This window comes from Pangasianodon hypophthalmus, chromosome 12 (genome assembly GCF_027358585.1).
Source record: "Pangasianodon hypophthalmus isolate fPanHyp1 chromosome 12, fPanHyp1.pri, whole genome shotgun sequence".
NCBI lineage: Eukaryota > Metazoa > Chordata > Actinopteri > Siluriformes > Pangasiidae > Pangasianodon > Pangasianodon hypophthalmus.
In genome coordinates this window covers 25,338,833-25,355,841 of record NC_069721.1, presented here as the reverse complement: position 1 = coordinate 25,355,841, position 17,009 = coordinate 25,338,833, and the positions used below count along the sequence as shown (strand labels likewise).

The 17,009-nt window shown below is 42.7% G+C and overlaps 3 protein-coding genes across 4 annotated transcripts in view; 1 reads left to right on the top strand and 2 right to left on the bottom strand.

The window, feature by feature from the left end:
- Window positions 1-126: 126 nt before the first annotated feature.
- Window positions 127-3,915, bottom strand: LOC113524867 (dual specificity protein phosphatase 13). Its single transcript, XM_034309370.2, has 3 exons — window positions 3,630-3,915; window positions 2,743-2,960; window positions 127-2,033 (listed from the first exon to the last, which is right to left on the bottom strand). The coding sequence occupies exons 1-3, from the start codon at window positions 3,755-3,757 to the stop codon at window positions 1,822-1,824; spliced, it is 558 nt and encodes a 185-aa protein (XP_034165261.1). The 5' UTR covers window positions 3,758-3,915; the 3' UTR covers window positions 127-1,821.
- A 522-nt stretch (window positions 3,916-4,437) lies between these two features.
- Window positions 4,438-10,594, bottom strand: LOC117598570 (dual specificity protein phosphatase 13). The gene is made up of 4 exons (XM_034309367.2): window positions 10,499-10,594; window positions 7,834-8,027; window positions 7,269-7,486; window positions 4,438-4,700 (listed from the first exon to the last, which is right to left on the bottom strand). The coding sequence occupies exons 1-4, from the start codon at window positions 10,592-10,594 to the stop codon at window positions 4,492-4,494; spliced, it is 717 nt and encodes a 238-aa protein (XP_034165258.2). The 3' UTR covers window positions 4,438-4,491.
- A 2,199-nt stretch (window positions 10,595-12,793) lies between these two features.
- Window positions 12,794-17,009, top strand: part of LOC113524868 (sphingomyelin synthase-related protein 1) — an 11,538-nt gene continuing 7,322 nt past the window's right edge. Inside the window, exons 1-3 of one of the 2 annotated variants that reach the window (XM_053238409.1) lie at window positions 12,794-12,951; window positions 16,269-16,580; window positions 16,772-17,009. The exon at window positions 16,772-17,009 is cut by the window's right edge and continues 24 nt beyond it. In XM_053238409.1, coding sequence (XP_053094384.1) covers window positions 16,295-16,580; window positions 16,772-17,009 — 524 coding nt within the window. In that variant the 5' untranslated portion in view covers window positions 12,794-12,951; window positions 16,269-16,294. Of the gene's footprint in view, window positions 12,952-13,028; window positions 13,296-16,268; window positions 16,581-16,771 lie in introns of those variants that run through there. The other variant, XM_053238410.1, reaches the window with a different exon arrangement.

The following is a 17,009-nucleotide window of genomic DNA, read 5'->3' as shown; positions in this document are numbered from 1 at the left end:
ACATCACCACAATTAACTACAAATAAACAGCCAGCAGTGTTTTGACTACAGGTGTTGTGTATTAACCGCAGATTTAAAGATCAGAGACATGTTTCAAAGATTTAAAGATCAGATCAGGATTTATTACAGGAGGAGGGGCGGAGCTTTCAGGCGTCTCCAATTTACATATTCATAACCGCTATTAGATTAGACAGGATCAGATTTTTCGGACATGTGTGTGTTCAGTAACGTTAGTAATGACCATAACATGTCTGTAGGAACTCAGTAACTTCACTAAACCCTCGGAAGCGTCGCTTCTCTGACCTTGTCTATATTTTATTGTTCTCCTTTTTTTAAACTTCTGGTTTCGGAGATGTAAGAAAAGAGAAAAAGAGAAGCGAGCGCTTCCTGGAGCGTCTTTATACCGAAGAAAAACCTCTTTAAACCTCTTTTCCCCCAGGATTTAACACAATCTTTACCCACATGTCCATTCAGACGGGATTTATATTACCTGGAGTTATTCCTACTGCTCAGTTTATAGAAGGGAAAATAATTTTTCCAGCCTCGTACACACACACAGTCTGTAAAAAATATTAACATGACAGATTCGGACTAAAATCCCAGAGATACTCTTATACAGCCAACAGTATACGATACATTTCTGAGAGAACTTTTTCTTTAATTCAGTAAAGAGAAAGGAAACAGAATTTAATTTTACCCTTTATTATTTATTATTATTATATATTATATATTATTTATTAGTTTCCAAAACAAAAAGGACATTTTTATCTAACTTACACACCTTCTGTTAGTGAACTAAAAATGACCTTTAACTCATTGGTCCTCTGAGTAACGTTACGTTCAGTAATAAATTAATGAATCAAAGAGGTGTTGATATTAGTGTGTGTGTGTGTGTGTGTGTGTGTGTGTGTGCGCGCTATACTGTGATGTGATCAACTATAGCAGTATTTATGTTTATCGTACACTGATAAAATACAAACACATCCTCCCTGATTGTTGCCACATCACATTCTCTGCACCTCTGCTCTTTCCTTATATGGTCATTTCCTGTTTTCTTCTCATCATAAGTGTTATATCTGCCCTGATTCTGTCCCTGTTCCCGCTTATGGTTGTTATTTATCTGTCCTGTTTTTCCCCCTTTGTCTTTCGCCACCTCTTTCCTTATATGGTCACGGTTTCCTGTTCTTATTCGAGTCAGTATCAGAGTTTTGTCCATCCTGATTGTGTCCCAGTTTACCCATCATACTCTGTGTGCCATGTGTCCCATGTTCCTCACCCTTTCCTTATATGGTCAATGTTTCCTGTTCTTATGTTTCCTGTTCCACTCTTGCACTTTGTTTGGTGTAAATTATGGGATGTCTTCACGTTAATTATTTAGATAGTGCTATCACCTACTCTGTCAGTTCGTCTTCGCCCTTTAACACTGTTTTCAACGCGCCCTCGTCCACTTCTCCTTAAAAACTGGAAGTGTGTGGCCGATTCTTTAACAGGAGCACATTCTGCACCCATGTCCTTCGAGATCTCCATGTTGCTAGCTCGTTCGATAAGTAGCTAGCATGCAGAAATGGCAGTACACGGCAATGCCTTCGGACTTGAGCCGGCTTTCAAGTGGCTGTTTAACAAACTTGAAGTTAAGAAAGTGGACAAAGGCGCGTTAAAAACAGTACTGGAACACAGTCTTAGTTATCTGATGCTTTTATTTGATTGGCCCAGCTTTCCCATGTGACTGCTCCGCAATAATCACATACTCTGGTTCCTCGTTCCTTGGTGTCTTGTTACCATGTAGACCAGCTCAAGTGTGTTGTTTGTTTGTTTGTTTGTTTACAGCAGGATGCAGGTTTTGCGTTTCCTCTTCAGCTGCAGGTCGAGGTCGAGCAGCAGAGCCAGGAAGTTCCTGTTGGGGTAGATGGCTCGTTTCTGGACGAGGCGCTGGATGGCTGAGCGCAGAGACATGTGGTGATACAGCATCAGGTACGCCAGCACTAATGAGGACGACCGGCTCATACCCATAATGCAATGCACCAGCACCTTCCCTACAAATGGAAATAAAAACAGATCAGTCTTTTTTCTTTCATCTGTAAAATACAGGACTGGTTGATGTAATATTCTAAAGATCCTATACTCTGTAAATATAGAGCCCTATTCAGACAAGATTAGTTTCTCATGTAGAGGTGTGTAATGTAATTATTCCCAGAGAATCTCTTAGATTTTAGTTCATCATCTTTTTTTTTTTTACAGACTGTGTGTGTATGAGTCTGAACGATTACGGTGTATTTTCCCTTCTATAAACTGAGCAGTAGGAATAACTCCAGCTAATATAAATCCCGTCTGAATGGACATGTGGGTAAAGATTGTGTTAAATCCTGGGGGAAAAGAGGTTTAAAGAGGTTTTTCTTCGGTATAAAGACGCTCCAGGAAGCGCTCGCTTCTCTTTTTCTCTTTTCTTTCATCTGAAACCAGAAGTTTAAAAAAAGGAGAACAATAAAATACAGACAAGGTCAGAGAAGTGACACTTCCGGGGGGTTTAGTGAGTTCCTACAGACATGTTATGGTCATGTGACCTACTGATAATAAAGCGTGGCCACGCCCCCTACAACAAGCGCTTATAATAAAGATCAGAACAATCAGTGTGTATTAGAATGTCTAATTAGATCCTGTCTAATCTAGTAGTGGTTATGAATATGTAAACTGGAGACGCCGTCATCCTGAAAGCTCCGCCCCTCCTCCTGTAATAAATCTCACCATCCGCAGTTTTCAGGCCTTTGTGTATGAAATCTGCAGCAGGTCTGAAGTAAACGTCCAGGTCGAAATGAGACGAGTCTTCCGCTGGGATCCCGCAGTAAACAAAGCTCGTGCCGTAGAAGTTTTGGTCCCCGATGCTGCCGCGTTTGGAGTGTGCGGCGTTCAGGATGTGTGTGATGCCGAGCCGCTGCAGCGTCGTCCTGTTCTGAGCGATTCTCCTGCCAACCGAGTGACACCCAGCTCTGAGTCACACTTCTACAACCTAACAACTTTATTTAAAATTCATTTCCATCAAATACCTTCAAGACTAAATGACCTTCAAGTCAACTTTCAATAATAATAATAATAATAATAATAATAATAATCGTAATAAAACATATAAAGCAGCAAAAAAGTTTAACATTATAAACTCCAAATTAATGTTTTTTCTTCTTTATATTAGTGTTAACAATGACTAAACTTCTGTTGATGTTTAACAACAAAGCAAATATTCGTTATTAACTAAAAAGCTAAAAAAAAGAGTAAAAAGTAATAATTTAAATAAATTAATAAATAAAATAGTTACTGCATCACATTTAAGATGAATTACAGAAGTAAATTACAAAAGGAACAAAAGAGTTAAAGTTAAAAACAACTGAAAATAAAACAAAATATAAAATGGAAAACCAAATAAATTGTTAAATAAGCCATTGAACATTATAATAATTATTAATATATTATAATTATATTATAATGAGCATTATAACGATTATTAATAAAGAATGAACTGGGGAATATTAAAGTTTGCTGTTTATGTTGGAAGTGAAAGTTCTGTGTGTATGGTGTGTGTACAGTGTGTGTGTGTGTGTGTGTGTGTGTATGTGTGTGTGTGTGTATAGTGTACATACACATTACTGATGTACAGATTTGGCCAGACTTCATCTATTTGGTGCAGATCCAGAGTGCAGGAGTCCAAAACTTTCTCCAGGTCCTTTACTGACAAATACTCCTTCCTCTTGTTTCTTCCAGCTGCCATTTTGTGTGTGTGTATGTGTGTGTATGTGTGTGTGTGTGTGTGTGTGTGTGTGGTCCTGAAACACTTGGCTGCTGAGGTGTGTGTGTGTGTGTGTTGTGCCAGTGATTAGAAAGAGCAGGTGGAGATCACTGTGTCCACATTTAGGGCTTCAGTATTGCATTACACATACAAACGCACACACACACACACACACACACACACACACACACACAGAGGCTGTAGAACTATATACCCAAACCTTTACTCCACACACACACACACACACACACACACACACACACACACACAGAGGCTGTAGAACTATATACCCAAACCTTTACTCCACACACACACACACACACACACACACACAGAGGCTGTAGAACTATATACCCAAACCTTTACTCCACACACACACACACACACACACACACACACACACACAGAGGCTGTAGAACTATATACCCAAACCTTTACTCCGCACATACACACACACACACACACACACACAGGATTGCAATTTTTTTAAAGAATAACACATCATACTTTTTATCCATTTACAGTTACATTTAATGCTGTGGAACGTCAGTGAAACAGGTTAGTTCCTGTTCTCACTTACGTTATAGCAGCTATAAACACTCCTTCCCTCACCAGCTTCTCTTTATTCTCTCTCTTGAAGTTAATAAGACTAAAAAATGCAACTTGTCAGTTTTTTTTTTTTTACTGAGAAACCGCAAAGAAGCGTAAACTCCTCTTCATATCGTTGTTTGACTCCGTGTGCGGTGCAGTCGGATATCGAGTGCTCGAAGCTGCCGGAGAAATCCGCGGTTTGGGAAAATCCATCTGCGCTGTTTCACCGTGTTGACGGCCTCCAGCAGGGGGAGCTGGTGGTGGATCATCAGGTAGGCGAGAACCAATGAAGCAGAGCGACTCACACCTACTGCACAGTGCACCAGCAAACGTGCTTCACACACACACACACACACACACACACACACACAAAGACATCATAACAGTATTAAACTGCAATTAGTATAAATAAATAAAATAAAACATGTCAATATACAGTTCTGTGCAAAAGTCTTAGTCACATGTAAAGAAATGCTGTAGAGTAAAGACGCCTTCAAAAATAATGAAACTAAATGTTTCTACATTAAAAAAATCCTATAAAGAGCAGTAAACAGTAATAAATGAAACAAAGTCAGTATTTAATGTGACGATCCTTCACTTTAAATAAATAAAGCAGTATCTGAGGTGCAGTGTGTGCAGTTTTATAAGGAAATGAGCTGGAAGTGTTACTGAGCATCTTGCAGAAGCAGCCACAGTTCTTCTGGAGACTTTGACTGTCGACTCGCTTCTTATTTCTGCAGCGAAACCCAGCAGCCTTCATTATGTTTTTATCTGAAAAGTGTCTCTTATGGAATCTGCTGCTTTCTTTACTGACATACAAACATTTTTCTGGAACATTTCATTTTGTGCTGGAAAACTAATGTTTGGAATCTAAAATGTTTTTGTACTGAATCAATAATGTAGAAGTCAGAAAATAAACATCTATAACAAAGATTGTACTAAAAAAAAAAACACAGGGTGCCAAGACTTTTGCACAGTACTGTAGATGAAGTGAAGTTGAATATTTTCCTATAAGAGCGCCGGGAACATAGAGCCCTGGGAATATGGGGCCCTGAAACATAAGACGGTGGGAACATCAGAACCTGGAAAAATTTGAACTTGAGAATGTACAGTCCTGGAAAATGGGGCTCTGGAAATATAAACTATACACTCCTGGGCAAAAAAAGGGCCAAGACCAAAAGGGCAAAATATTAAATTTTATTGGTCTTCATAACAAACCATTGGTCAGAAAATGAGCAAGACTTAAACAGATAGATAAAGGAGTTTAGTATGCGAGAGCTTTTCCCTCTGATTTCTGTAAATGTTTAAGCCTCGTGGCTCTGGATGAGCTGCATCAGGTGCGGCAGAAAACCAAACTACATCAAACATTTTAATCATTATGATGATTTTACCTTCGCGTACAAGAAGACTATAGAAGTGAATTTCCCTGTTTCTAGCTTTTCCCCAAACGAACAGTTCACTGCAGCAAAAGGAAACCAGCAAATGGAGGCACAGGAGCTCTCAGGAGTGCATCTGTTTCATTCCTGCTCATTTACTGACCAATGAGTTGTTGTTAAGACCATTAAAAGTTTAATATTTTGCCATTTTAGGCTTCACCCATTTTTTTTTTTTGCCCAGGAATGTACAGCCAAAACTATGTGGACACCTGACCATCACACCCGTATGTGGCTCTTCCCCAAACCTTGGAAGCCCACAATTTTAAAGAACGTCTTTGTGTGCTGTAGAGTTACAGTTTCCCTTCACTGGAACTAAGAGACTCAAACCCTGTTCCAGCATGACAATGCCCCTGTGCACAAAGCGAGCTCCATGAAGACATGGTGTGTGAAGGTTGGAGTGGAAGAACTCGAGTGTCCTGCACAGAGCCCTGACCTCAACCCCACTGAACACCTTTGGGATGAACTGGAGCACCGACTGAACCCCAGACCTCCTCGACATCCCAACATCAGCGCCTGACCTCACTAATGCTCTTGTAGCTGAATGAACACAAATCCCCACAGCCACGCTCCAACATCTAGTGGAAAGCTTCCCAGAAGAGTGGAGCTCATTATAACAGCAAACACAGGGGGAATAAATCTGGAATGAGATGTTCAACAAGCACATATGGGTGCGATGGTCAGGGGTGCACATACTTTTGGCCATACAGTGTGTCTCCCTGGGAATATGGGTCCCTAAAACACAGGAACTTGGGAAGGTATAATCCTAGAAGACTTGTAAGACTTTGGGAAAATAGGATTCTGGAAAAATATCTACCTGGGAACACAGAGCCCTGAGAACATATAGGCTTTGAAAAATGGGGCTCTGGAAATACAGAACCATGGGAACATATGATCCTGGGAATGTAGGATCCTGAAAACATAGAACCATGGGAATGCTGGACCTTAGGAACACAGAACCTGCAGACATGGGGCCCTGAAAACATATTACTTCAATAAGATTGGACTGTAGAAAAGTAGAACCCTGGAAACACACACACCTGGGAATATAGAACCCTGAAAATATATAGTCCTAGAAACATTGGGCCTGGAAATATAGAACCCGGAGGACATAACATCTGAAAACATAAGACTCTGGGAACATTGGACCTCGGGAACAAAGAACCTGAAAAAATCAGGCACTGGGAATATTTCAGTGACGTCGTCTGGAGCTCTGGGAACACAGAACTTCGGTAACAAGGGATCTTTTTATTACTGTATTCCTTCCTTCTGCAAATCTTTCTGCAGATGCTGGAGACTGATGATCTAAGCGCCATTATTTGAGTAACTCCTGATAAATTTTAGGAACATTCTCTGAAACTGTTGCCTAAACGCTGCTAAAGCAGTAACATGGCTATTGTTGTGTGAAAATGTTTATGAAGGTGAACTGAAGGTGGTTCTGTGGGTCTGGGATGGTGGTGTAACTTTACCTCCAGGAGAATTCAGCACCTGATGGATGTAGTCCGCACACGGCTGGAAGTAAAGAGAGAGATTAAAGGACGGCGAATCGTCTGCAGGAACGCCGTAGTACTCCACAGACGAGCCGTAAAACTCGTGGCTGCCTTGGCAGTGCGCTTTCCCGTGAGCGGCGTTCAGCACGTGTGAGATCCCGAGCTTCCACAGGCTGAAGCGATCGTTAGCTATCGACCTACAGACAGGACCAAAAGTCTGAGTGCGCTAGTAATTAGCCGAGGGTTTCTCAGCAACATGGACGCCAAGCTTAAGCTAGCTAACTCGTTTGTAGGTAGATGTGGACAGTGACAGTGGAAATGATACAGAACTGTCAGGAACGTCAACATCACACCGTAATTAGACTTAGCATCGATTGCTAACTGAACTTGGGTTCTGCTCATACTGATAAATGCTCTCCCTGCATCACAGCTTGTAATTTAGCAAAGCGCTTTAGAAAAATGTCGACTTTTAAAGTGTGAAAAGTTTATTTTTGGCAGTAGTGCTGCTTTAAATATTTTCCCCTTTAATACACTCTGAACTCACATGTCTCCCAGGAACAGGTTGGGCCAAACCTCGTCCACATGATTTCCGCTCCGTTTCCCTCCATACAGAATCCTTTCCAGCTCCTTCACTGAGGGGGTTTCACACTGTGTGTCCATCACACACACACACACACACACACACACACGCAGGTTGATGTGTGTGTGCAGTGAGAGTAGCAGGTGCAGACCTCGGTTCTAAAATTAAACCGCTAAAATATAATACGTTGGCGTTGACTTGGTGATTATAAACCCACATTTGTATCAGATAAAAACACACGGTGTTGCCAGATTTGGTTTTTAATCCCCCACAGGACTGTCGTTCATCATAGACACAGAGGCCACGCCTCCTTCATTAGGAGTGAGACAGAGGCCACGCCTCCTTCACTATAACTTACACATAGGCCATGCCTCCTTCACTATAACTTACACATAGGCCACGCCTCCTTCACTGTAACTTACACATAGGCCACGCCTCCTTCACTATAACTTACACAGAGGCCACGCCTCCTTCACTGTAACTTACACATAGGCCACGCCTCCTTCACTGTAACTTACACATAGGCCACGCCTCCTTCACTATAACTTACACAGAGGCCACACCTCCTTCACTATAACTTACACAGAGGCCACGCCTCCTTCATTAGGACAGAGACAAAGAGGCCACACCTCCTTCACTATAACTTACACAGAGGCCACACCTCCTTCACTATAACTTACACAGAGGCCACGCCTCCTTCATTAGGACAGAGACAAAGAGGCCACACCTCCTTCACTATAACTTACACAGAGGCCACACCTCCTTCACTATAACTTACACAGAGGCCACGCCTCCTTCATTAGGACAGAGACAAAGAGGCCACACCTCCTTCACTATAACTTACACAGAGGCCACACCTCCTTCACTATAACTTACACAGAGGCCACGCCTCCTTCATTAGGACAGAGACAAAGAGGCCACACCTCCTTCACTATAACTTACACAGAGGCCACACCTCCTTCACTATAACTTACACAGAGGCCACGCCTCCTTCATTAGGACTGAGACAAAGAGGCCACACCTCCTTCACTATAACTTACACAGAGGCCACACCTCCTTCACTATAACTTACACATAGGCCACGCCTCCTTCATTAGGACAGAGACAAAGAGGCCATGCCTCTTTTACTGTAACTTACACAGAGGCCACGCCTCCTTCACTATAACTTACACAGAGGCCACACCTCCTTCATTAGGACTGAGACAAAGAGGCCACACCTCCCTCATTAGGACTGAGACAAAGAGGCCACGCCTCCTTCACTATAACTTACACATAGGCCACGCCTCCTTCACTATAACTTACACATAGGCCACGCCTCCTTCACTATAACTTACACAGAGGCCACGCCTCCTTCATTAGGACTGACACAAAGAGGCCATCCCTCTTTCACTGTGACTCACACAGAGGCCACACCTCCTTCACTATAACTTACACAGAGGCCACGCCTCTTTCACTGTGACTCACACAGAGGCCACACCTCCTTCATTAGGACCGAGACCGCGACAAAGAGGCCACGCCTCTTTTACTGTAACTTACACAGAGGCCACACCTCCTTCACTATAACTTACACAGAGGCCACGCCTCCTTCACTATAACTTACACAAAGGCCACGCCTCCTTCACTGTGACTTACACAGAGGCCATGCCTCCTTCACTGTGACTTACACAGAGGCCACGCCTCCTTCACTGTGACTTACACAGAGGCCACGCCTCCTTCACTGTGACTTACACAGAGGCCACGCCTCCTTCACTGTGACTTACACAGAGGCCACGCCAGTTAATTCAGTTAGCTAGCGGTTTTTGCACATCTAATAGAAAATTTGTGTTCACAGATTAGACTCTGGACTAGCTAACTAATTACCAAGCCTACAAATTAGTTATATTTACACAAATTTGGACATGATGAGGACTTATGATGAGGTAAGAGTATCACACATATCATTACCAGATTGGTTAGAGGAGGAGTTGAATTTGAAGTGATTTCGAGCGTTGTTTATACGCAGACTGAAAGCTCAATCAGAATAAAACACCTTCACGTATACACCTCAATCAGAATAGAGTAAACCGATTGATTAGACAATCCTAATGAAATTTACATGTATCTGATTAAACGAGGGGTGTAATCTTTTCCATAACTGGTTAAATAGGCAGGTATACCTTTGTGTCTGATTACTTTCACTATCGGAATCTGTGTGTGTGTGTGTATGTGTGTGTGTGTGTTTGGGTCATGATGCGCTCCTGTACAGTGGTCTAGTACAGAAACACGGTTCATGTTACAGATTTGAATCTATTAATCAGACTCAAGTGCTCCATGTTGTTGGCACAAAACTTCACTCCTCACATGTACATAACTTTGGATTGGATCTTAGTTGGATCTTAAGTCTGACTCTGTGATTATGGTAAAGAGTAACTTGGGACATTAAAACAGAAACTTGAAATTTGACAGTTGAATCAATTCTGTCATCAAAGGCAGTTTTTTTAATCAACTTAGAATGATTGCCAAATTAAAATCATTTTTAACTTTTAAAACTAGCTTTTACTTCACTGAGTCTTGACTATTGTAATGTACTTTATATGAGAGTTACGCAATCTTCTGTCTCACACCTTCAGCTGGTCCAGAATGCTGCTACTAGGCTTTTGACTGGAACCAGGAAGTGTAAGTGAGACGGGCTTCCTGTCTCAGGATCCAGCTGAAAGTGATACTGATCCTTTACAAGGTCGTACATGGTCTATATTCCTGACCTCATTTCCTGACAACAATGCTCTCGACCATCACGGTCATCACACAGCTTACAGATAACTCTAGATCATGATTAAATTTTCAGGACCTCGAATCTGGAATAAGTTGCCACTTCACGTTAAGTCTTCACCAACTCCTGAGGTTTTTAAATCATGTCTCAAACCACACCTCATTGTTTCAGCTTTTGAATCTGTTTAAATATAGTATTCTTACATGTATTGTTTTTTTTATTTGCTTTGTCAATAGTTGTTGTTCTTAAACGTACTTTATAAATAAATGTGACTAATTGGATTATAAGCGATAACGTGCATATAAACAGAGAAGGTTTACAGCCTTGCTATAGAATTATGCAATATTGCACGAGCGAGAGTGTAGTTTTACTGAACATCGGCACGGCTGTGACCCGGACGCAGGCTGAGTGTCGTAGCTGATCACAGACGTGCCGATATTCAGTATAACCTCACGATTTTTATACAACAGTCCTATAAACAAGAAATGAATGTCGAAGAAGTGACATTTCAGACACAATATGGTCAAATGTTCTGTTTATTTTTGCTCCGCTAGTGGGAATAGTTCCCGAAGAAGCTACGCTCACTTCATAGCGCGTCGGCCAGCTAGCTAGCTAGCTCACACTGATTTGTACGTTCCTGTTAAAGGTGCGTTCGGTGAAATTGGCGTCCCTTCTTCCTTTACATCTTCATCTGATGATGTTTTATATTTTAAGTCAGACGTGAAAATGGTATCGTTTGCCACATGCGCTGATGATGTCACTACCTGTACTGTAGTAACGGTTTCAGTGTAACGAGCTATCGCTAACAGTGGAATTTTACATAGTGAACACAGACGAGTGGAGTGAGAGCGTCTCTTATATATCTCTCGGGTGTCGGCCATTTTGTAGTGATGTCCGAATTCTGAGTGAACAATTTCATTCCCTACATTTATACCCACAATGCACTCCAATTTCGAGTGGACATCCGACGTACGCTCACCAGCGCACTATTTCCCATATTTCGATCCGAGACAGCGATAGAGCGCAAAAGAAAATTAAATATGGCGGACGGCAACACCGGAGACGGCAACTTTTACAAATGTAAGTGTAGTTTTTATTAATTAAAATACATCTAAAATACATCAAGATATTTTGAAGTGAAATGATACCGATTGATTGATTGGCACAGAAATTATTTTCAGCTACTTAATAGTTTACACTGTAGCTTTTAAATTCGTGAATGTACACATCAAATGATCTTCTCCTCAGGAAAAGAAGTTTAACCGAAACCAAAGCTCAAATATCACTCGCTATATAGTGAACTAATGAACGAGTGAACGAGTGAACGAGTGAGCGATTTCGGACACACCCAGTGAAACGTTCCAGAGCGGTTATAATGAATATATGCACTCTTAGAACGCCACTCGTCCAATCAGATTAGTGGATCAGAACTAACTATTGTAGTCACCTGCACTCGGAATGAATTCATACAGATGGTGAACATCTTTGGTGTAAACAGTTGGCGAGTGCATACGTCACGTCAGACTCAGACTCGGACGTTGCCTGTTTCAGACTCAGACTCAGACTCAGACAACGCCTGTTTCAGACTTGGACGACGCCTGTTTCAGACTCAGACTCAGACTTGGACGACGCCTGTTTCAGACTCAGACTTGGACGACGCCTGTTTCAGACTCAGACTCAGACGACGGCTGTTTCAGACTCAGACTTAGACGACGGCTGTTCCAGACTCAGACTCAGACTTAGACTCAGACTCAGACGACGCCTGTTTCAGACTTAGACTCAGACGACGCCTGTTTCAGACTTAGACTCAGACTCGGACTCAGACGACGCCTGTTTCAGACTCAGACTTGGACGACGCCTGTTTCAGACTCAGACTCAGACGACGGCTGTTTCAGACTTAGACTCAGACGACTCCTATTTCAGACTCAGACTCAGACGACGCCTGTGAAAGATGAAAGGTGGTTGGTTCTCGTGTCCCGGGACGCCGTGATCCTGACGCGAGTACAAACCCGGATCGATACCCTGAGGGTGTGGAAACGTTCTGGATCGCTCCGGCTCGCCTTCACCCCGGAGTCAATCCCATATTCTGGAGAGTTTAATTCTTAGTGATGGAGGGATTCAATCTGGCAACCACTGGGAGAGTGTTAGTGTAATCTGGCAACCTGTAGACTCAGGTGAACACACACACACACACACACACACACACACAGAGGAAGCAGTGAGAATGGGTGTGTATCCCTGTATTACAGTGTGTGTGTGTTCAGGTGCAATGATTTCTATCACTCCTCTAAACCTTTATTTTTAAACTCTGATCTGATCTGATCAGACCCGCGGTGAGTTACACTCCTCTTCTCTCTCTCTCTCTCTCTCTCTCTTCTCTCTCTCTCTCTCTCTCTCTCCTGCTGTGAGCTAGCATTAGCCTGTTAGCTGTGATTTTCTGATGGATTAAGCTTTTAATTCGTTTTATTTGTCAGTTAAAACGCAGAATTACGACACTTCACTTTCCTTCAACTGGACATTTCTCTCTATCATCAGCTAGTCTTGTCTTCTAAACACTGACTTTAACTAACCTGGTTGTTTTAGCTAACTACACTAACTAGCTAACATAGGCTAAGGATAAAGCTAATGCTAATGCTAACGCTTGGCTAAGCTGTAGTGGCTGGTGTTAGCTATCCAGGTTAGCTTTATTTCTAAACTTTATATTATATAAGAGAACTAATTAAGTGTCATGAGTTAAAATTAATCAGATTTAGGTTTAGATTAGCTTCCGGTGGTTTATTTATTTACTAATGTTTCAGCTTCCTGTGATATTTGTCCTAAATCTGTTAGCTAGTTTAGCAGCTAATACACTTCCTGTATAGAAGGAGAAATTTATAATTTTATTAATTTATGTGAAATATGTAACAGGGAAATTATAAATAATATTAACCAGCTGATTTTTATTGTGACTTCTTTAAAGTATTAATAATTATTAATATTATTATTATGTATAATTAATGAATAAATATATAATTAATCTTAATAATAATTAATATTAATATTAATAATAGAAAGTTAAGTCAGTGACAGTAAAATTAAATATAATTATTAATAATAAATTGATAATTTAAATAAAATGATTAAGATTGATATTAATGTAATTAGTATATTAATATATATTTGTGTTTACGATGCAGTGTGTGTGTGTTTACGATGCAGCGTGTGTGTGTTTATGATGCTGTGTGTGTGTGTGTGTTTGCGATGCAGTGTGTGTGTGTGTGTGTTTACGATGCAGTGTGTGTGTGTGTGTGTTTACGATGCAGTGTCTGTGTGTTTGTGTGTGTGTGTTTACGATGCAGTGTGTGTGTGTTTGTTTCAGCGTGTGTGTTTATGATGCAGCGTGTGTGTGTTTATGTTGCAGTGTGTGTGTTTATGATGCAGCGTGTGTGTGTTTATGTTGCAGCGTGTGTGTTTACGATGCAGCGTGTGTGTGTTTATGTTGCAGTGTGTGTGTTTACGATGCAGTGTGTGTGTTTACGATGCAGCGTGTGTGTGTTTACGATGCAGCGTGTGTGTGTTTATGTTGCAGTGTGTGTGTGTTTATGTTGCAGTGTGTGTGTTTACGATGCAGTGTGTGTGTTTACGATGCAGTGTGTGTGTTTACGTTGCAGTGTGTGTGTTTACGATGTAGTGTGTGTGTTTACGATGCAGTGTGTGTGTGTTTACGATGCAGTGAGTGTGTGTTTACGATGCAGTGAGTGTGTGTTTATGTTGCAGTGTGTGTGTTTACGATGCAGTGTGTGTGTTTACGATGCAGCGTGTGTGTGTTTACGATGCAGCGTGTGTGTGTTTATGTTGCAGTGTGTGTGTTTACGATGCAGTGTGTGTGTTTACGATGCAGTGTGTGTGTTTACGATGCAGTGTGTGTGTGTTTACGTTGCTGCGTGTGTGTGTTTACGATGCAGTGTGTGTGTGTTTACGTTGCAGCGTGTGTGTGTTTACGATGCTGCGTGTGTGTGTTTACGATGCAGTGTGTGTGTGTTTACGATGCTGCGTGTGTGTGTTTACGTTGCAGTGTGTGTGTGTTTACGATGCAGTGTGTGTGTGTTTACGATGCTGCGTGTGTGTGTTTACGTTGCAGTGTGTGTGTGTTTACGATGCAGTGTGTGTGTTTACGATGCAGCGTGTGTGTGTTTACGATGCAGCGTGTGTGTGTTTACGTTGCAGCGTGTGTGTGTTTACGATGCTGCGTGTGTGTGTTTACGTTGCAGCGTGTGTGTGTTTACGATGCTGCGTGTGTGTGTTTACGATGCAGCGTGTGTGTGTTTACGATGCAGCGTGTGTGTGTTTACGTTGCTGCGTGTGTGTGTTTATGATGCAGTGTGTGTGTGTTTACGATGCAGTGTGTGTGTATTTACATTGCAGTGTGTGTGTGTTTACGTGGCTGCGTGTGTGTGTTTATGATGCAGCGTGTGTGTGTTTATGTTGCAGCGTGTGTGTGTTTACGATGCAGCGTGTGTGTGTGTTTACGATGCAGCGTGTGTGTGTTTATGATGCAGCGTGTGTGTTTATGTTGCAGCGTGTGTGTGTTTACGATGCAGCGTGTGTGTATTTACATTGCAGTGTGTGTGTGTTTACGTGGCTGCGTGTGTGTGTTTATGATGCAGCGTGTGTGTGTTTATGTTGCAGCGTGTGTGTGTTTACGATGCAGCGTGTGTGTGTGTTTACGATGCAGCGTGTGTGTGTTTATGATGCAGCGTGTGTGTTTATGTTGCAGCGTGTGTGTGTTTACGATGCAGCGTGTGTGTGTTTACGATGCAGCGTGTGTGTGTTTATGTTGCAGTGTGTGTGTGTTTATGTTGCAGTGTGTGTGTTTACGATGCAGCGTGTGTGTGTTTACGATGCAGCGTGTGTGTGTTTACGATGCAGCGTGTGTGTGTTTACATTGCAGTGTGTGTGTTTACGATGCAGTGTGTGTGTTTACGATGCAGTGTGTGTGTTTACGATGCAGTGTGTGTGTGTTTACATTGCAGTGTGTGTGTGTTTACGTTACAGTGTGTGTGTGTTTACGATGCAGTGTGTGTGTGTTTACGATGCAGTGTGTGTGTGTTTACGATACAGCGTGTGTGTGTTTACATTGCAGTGTGTGTGTTTACATTGCAGTGTGTGTGTTTACGATACAGTGTGTGTGTTTTACGATGCAGTGTGTGTGTGTTTAGGATGCAGTGTGTGTGTGTTTACGATGCAGTGAGTGTGTTTTACGATGCAGTGTGTGTGTTTACGATACAGTGTGTGTGTGTTTACGATACAGCGTGTGTGTGTTTACATTGCAGTGTGTGTGTTTACATTGCAGTGTGTGTGTTTACGATACAGTGTGTGTGTTTTACGATGCAGTGAGTGTGTGTTTAGGATGCAGTGTGTGTGTGTTTACGATGCAGTGAGTGTGTTTTACGATGCAGTGTGTGTGTTTACGATACAGTGTGTGTGTTTACGATGCAGTGTGTGTGTTTACGATACAGTGTGTGTGTTTACGATGCAGTGTGTGTGTTTACGATGCAGTGAGTGTGTGTTTACGATGCAGTGAGTGTGTGTTTAGGATGCAGTGTGTGTGTGTGTTTACGATGCAGTGTGTGTGTGTTTACGATACAGCGTGTGTGTGTTTACATTGCAGTGTGTGTGTGAGCGCAGCGCAGCGCGATGGCGGGGAACGTGCGCTCCTGGACGGTGAAGCAGGTGGGCCGCTGGCTGCGTGATGAGGGTTTCAGCGACTACGTGGAGCTGCTGTGTAATAAACACCGGCTGGACGGCACCAGCCTCCTGACGCTGACCGAGTTTGACCTGCGCTCGCCGCCGCTCGAGCTCAAAGTGCTCGGAGACATCAAGAGGCTCATGCTGTGTGTGCGCAAGCTGCAGAAACAAAACGCCGACGTGCTGGAGGAGCTCGGCTTCGCTCACGACACACACTCACCACAGGGGGGCGCAGGTAATAACACACACCTGCAGCAGGGGGCGGAGCTTAGCATAGAAGCCCAGCCAATCAAATTATTAGCTTTCCGTTTCATACTTTGATCAAATACGTTCGATGTGATATAAGAAGCGCTTCGTACTCGAGTGGAACATATAGGCGGGACGTATGATGCCGTTACCATGGTAACGCTTGCGCCGTGTGTTCAGGGGTGGAGTGGCTGTGTAACGGGGACTCGGTGCGGGACCGGGACAGCGTGAGCGATGTTCTCGGAGGTGAACAGTTCTCCTACAGTAACGGGAAGCAGAAGCAGCAGAACCGGCGTCTGGACCCGGAGTACTGGAAAACGGCGCTCAGCTCCGTCTACGTCACGCTCGTCTTCGGCTTCACCTCCTTCGTCATGGTGATCGTTCACGAGCGCGTACCCGACATGCGCACCTACCCTCC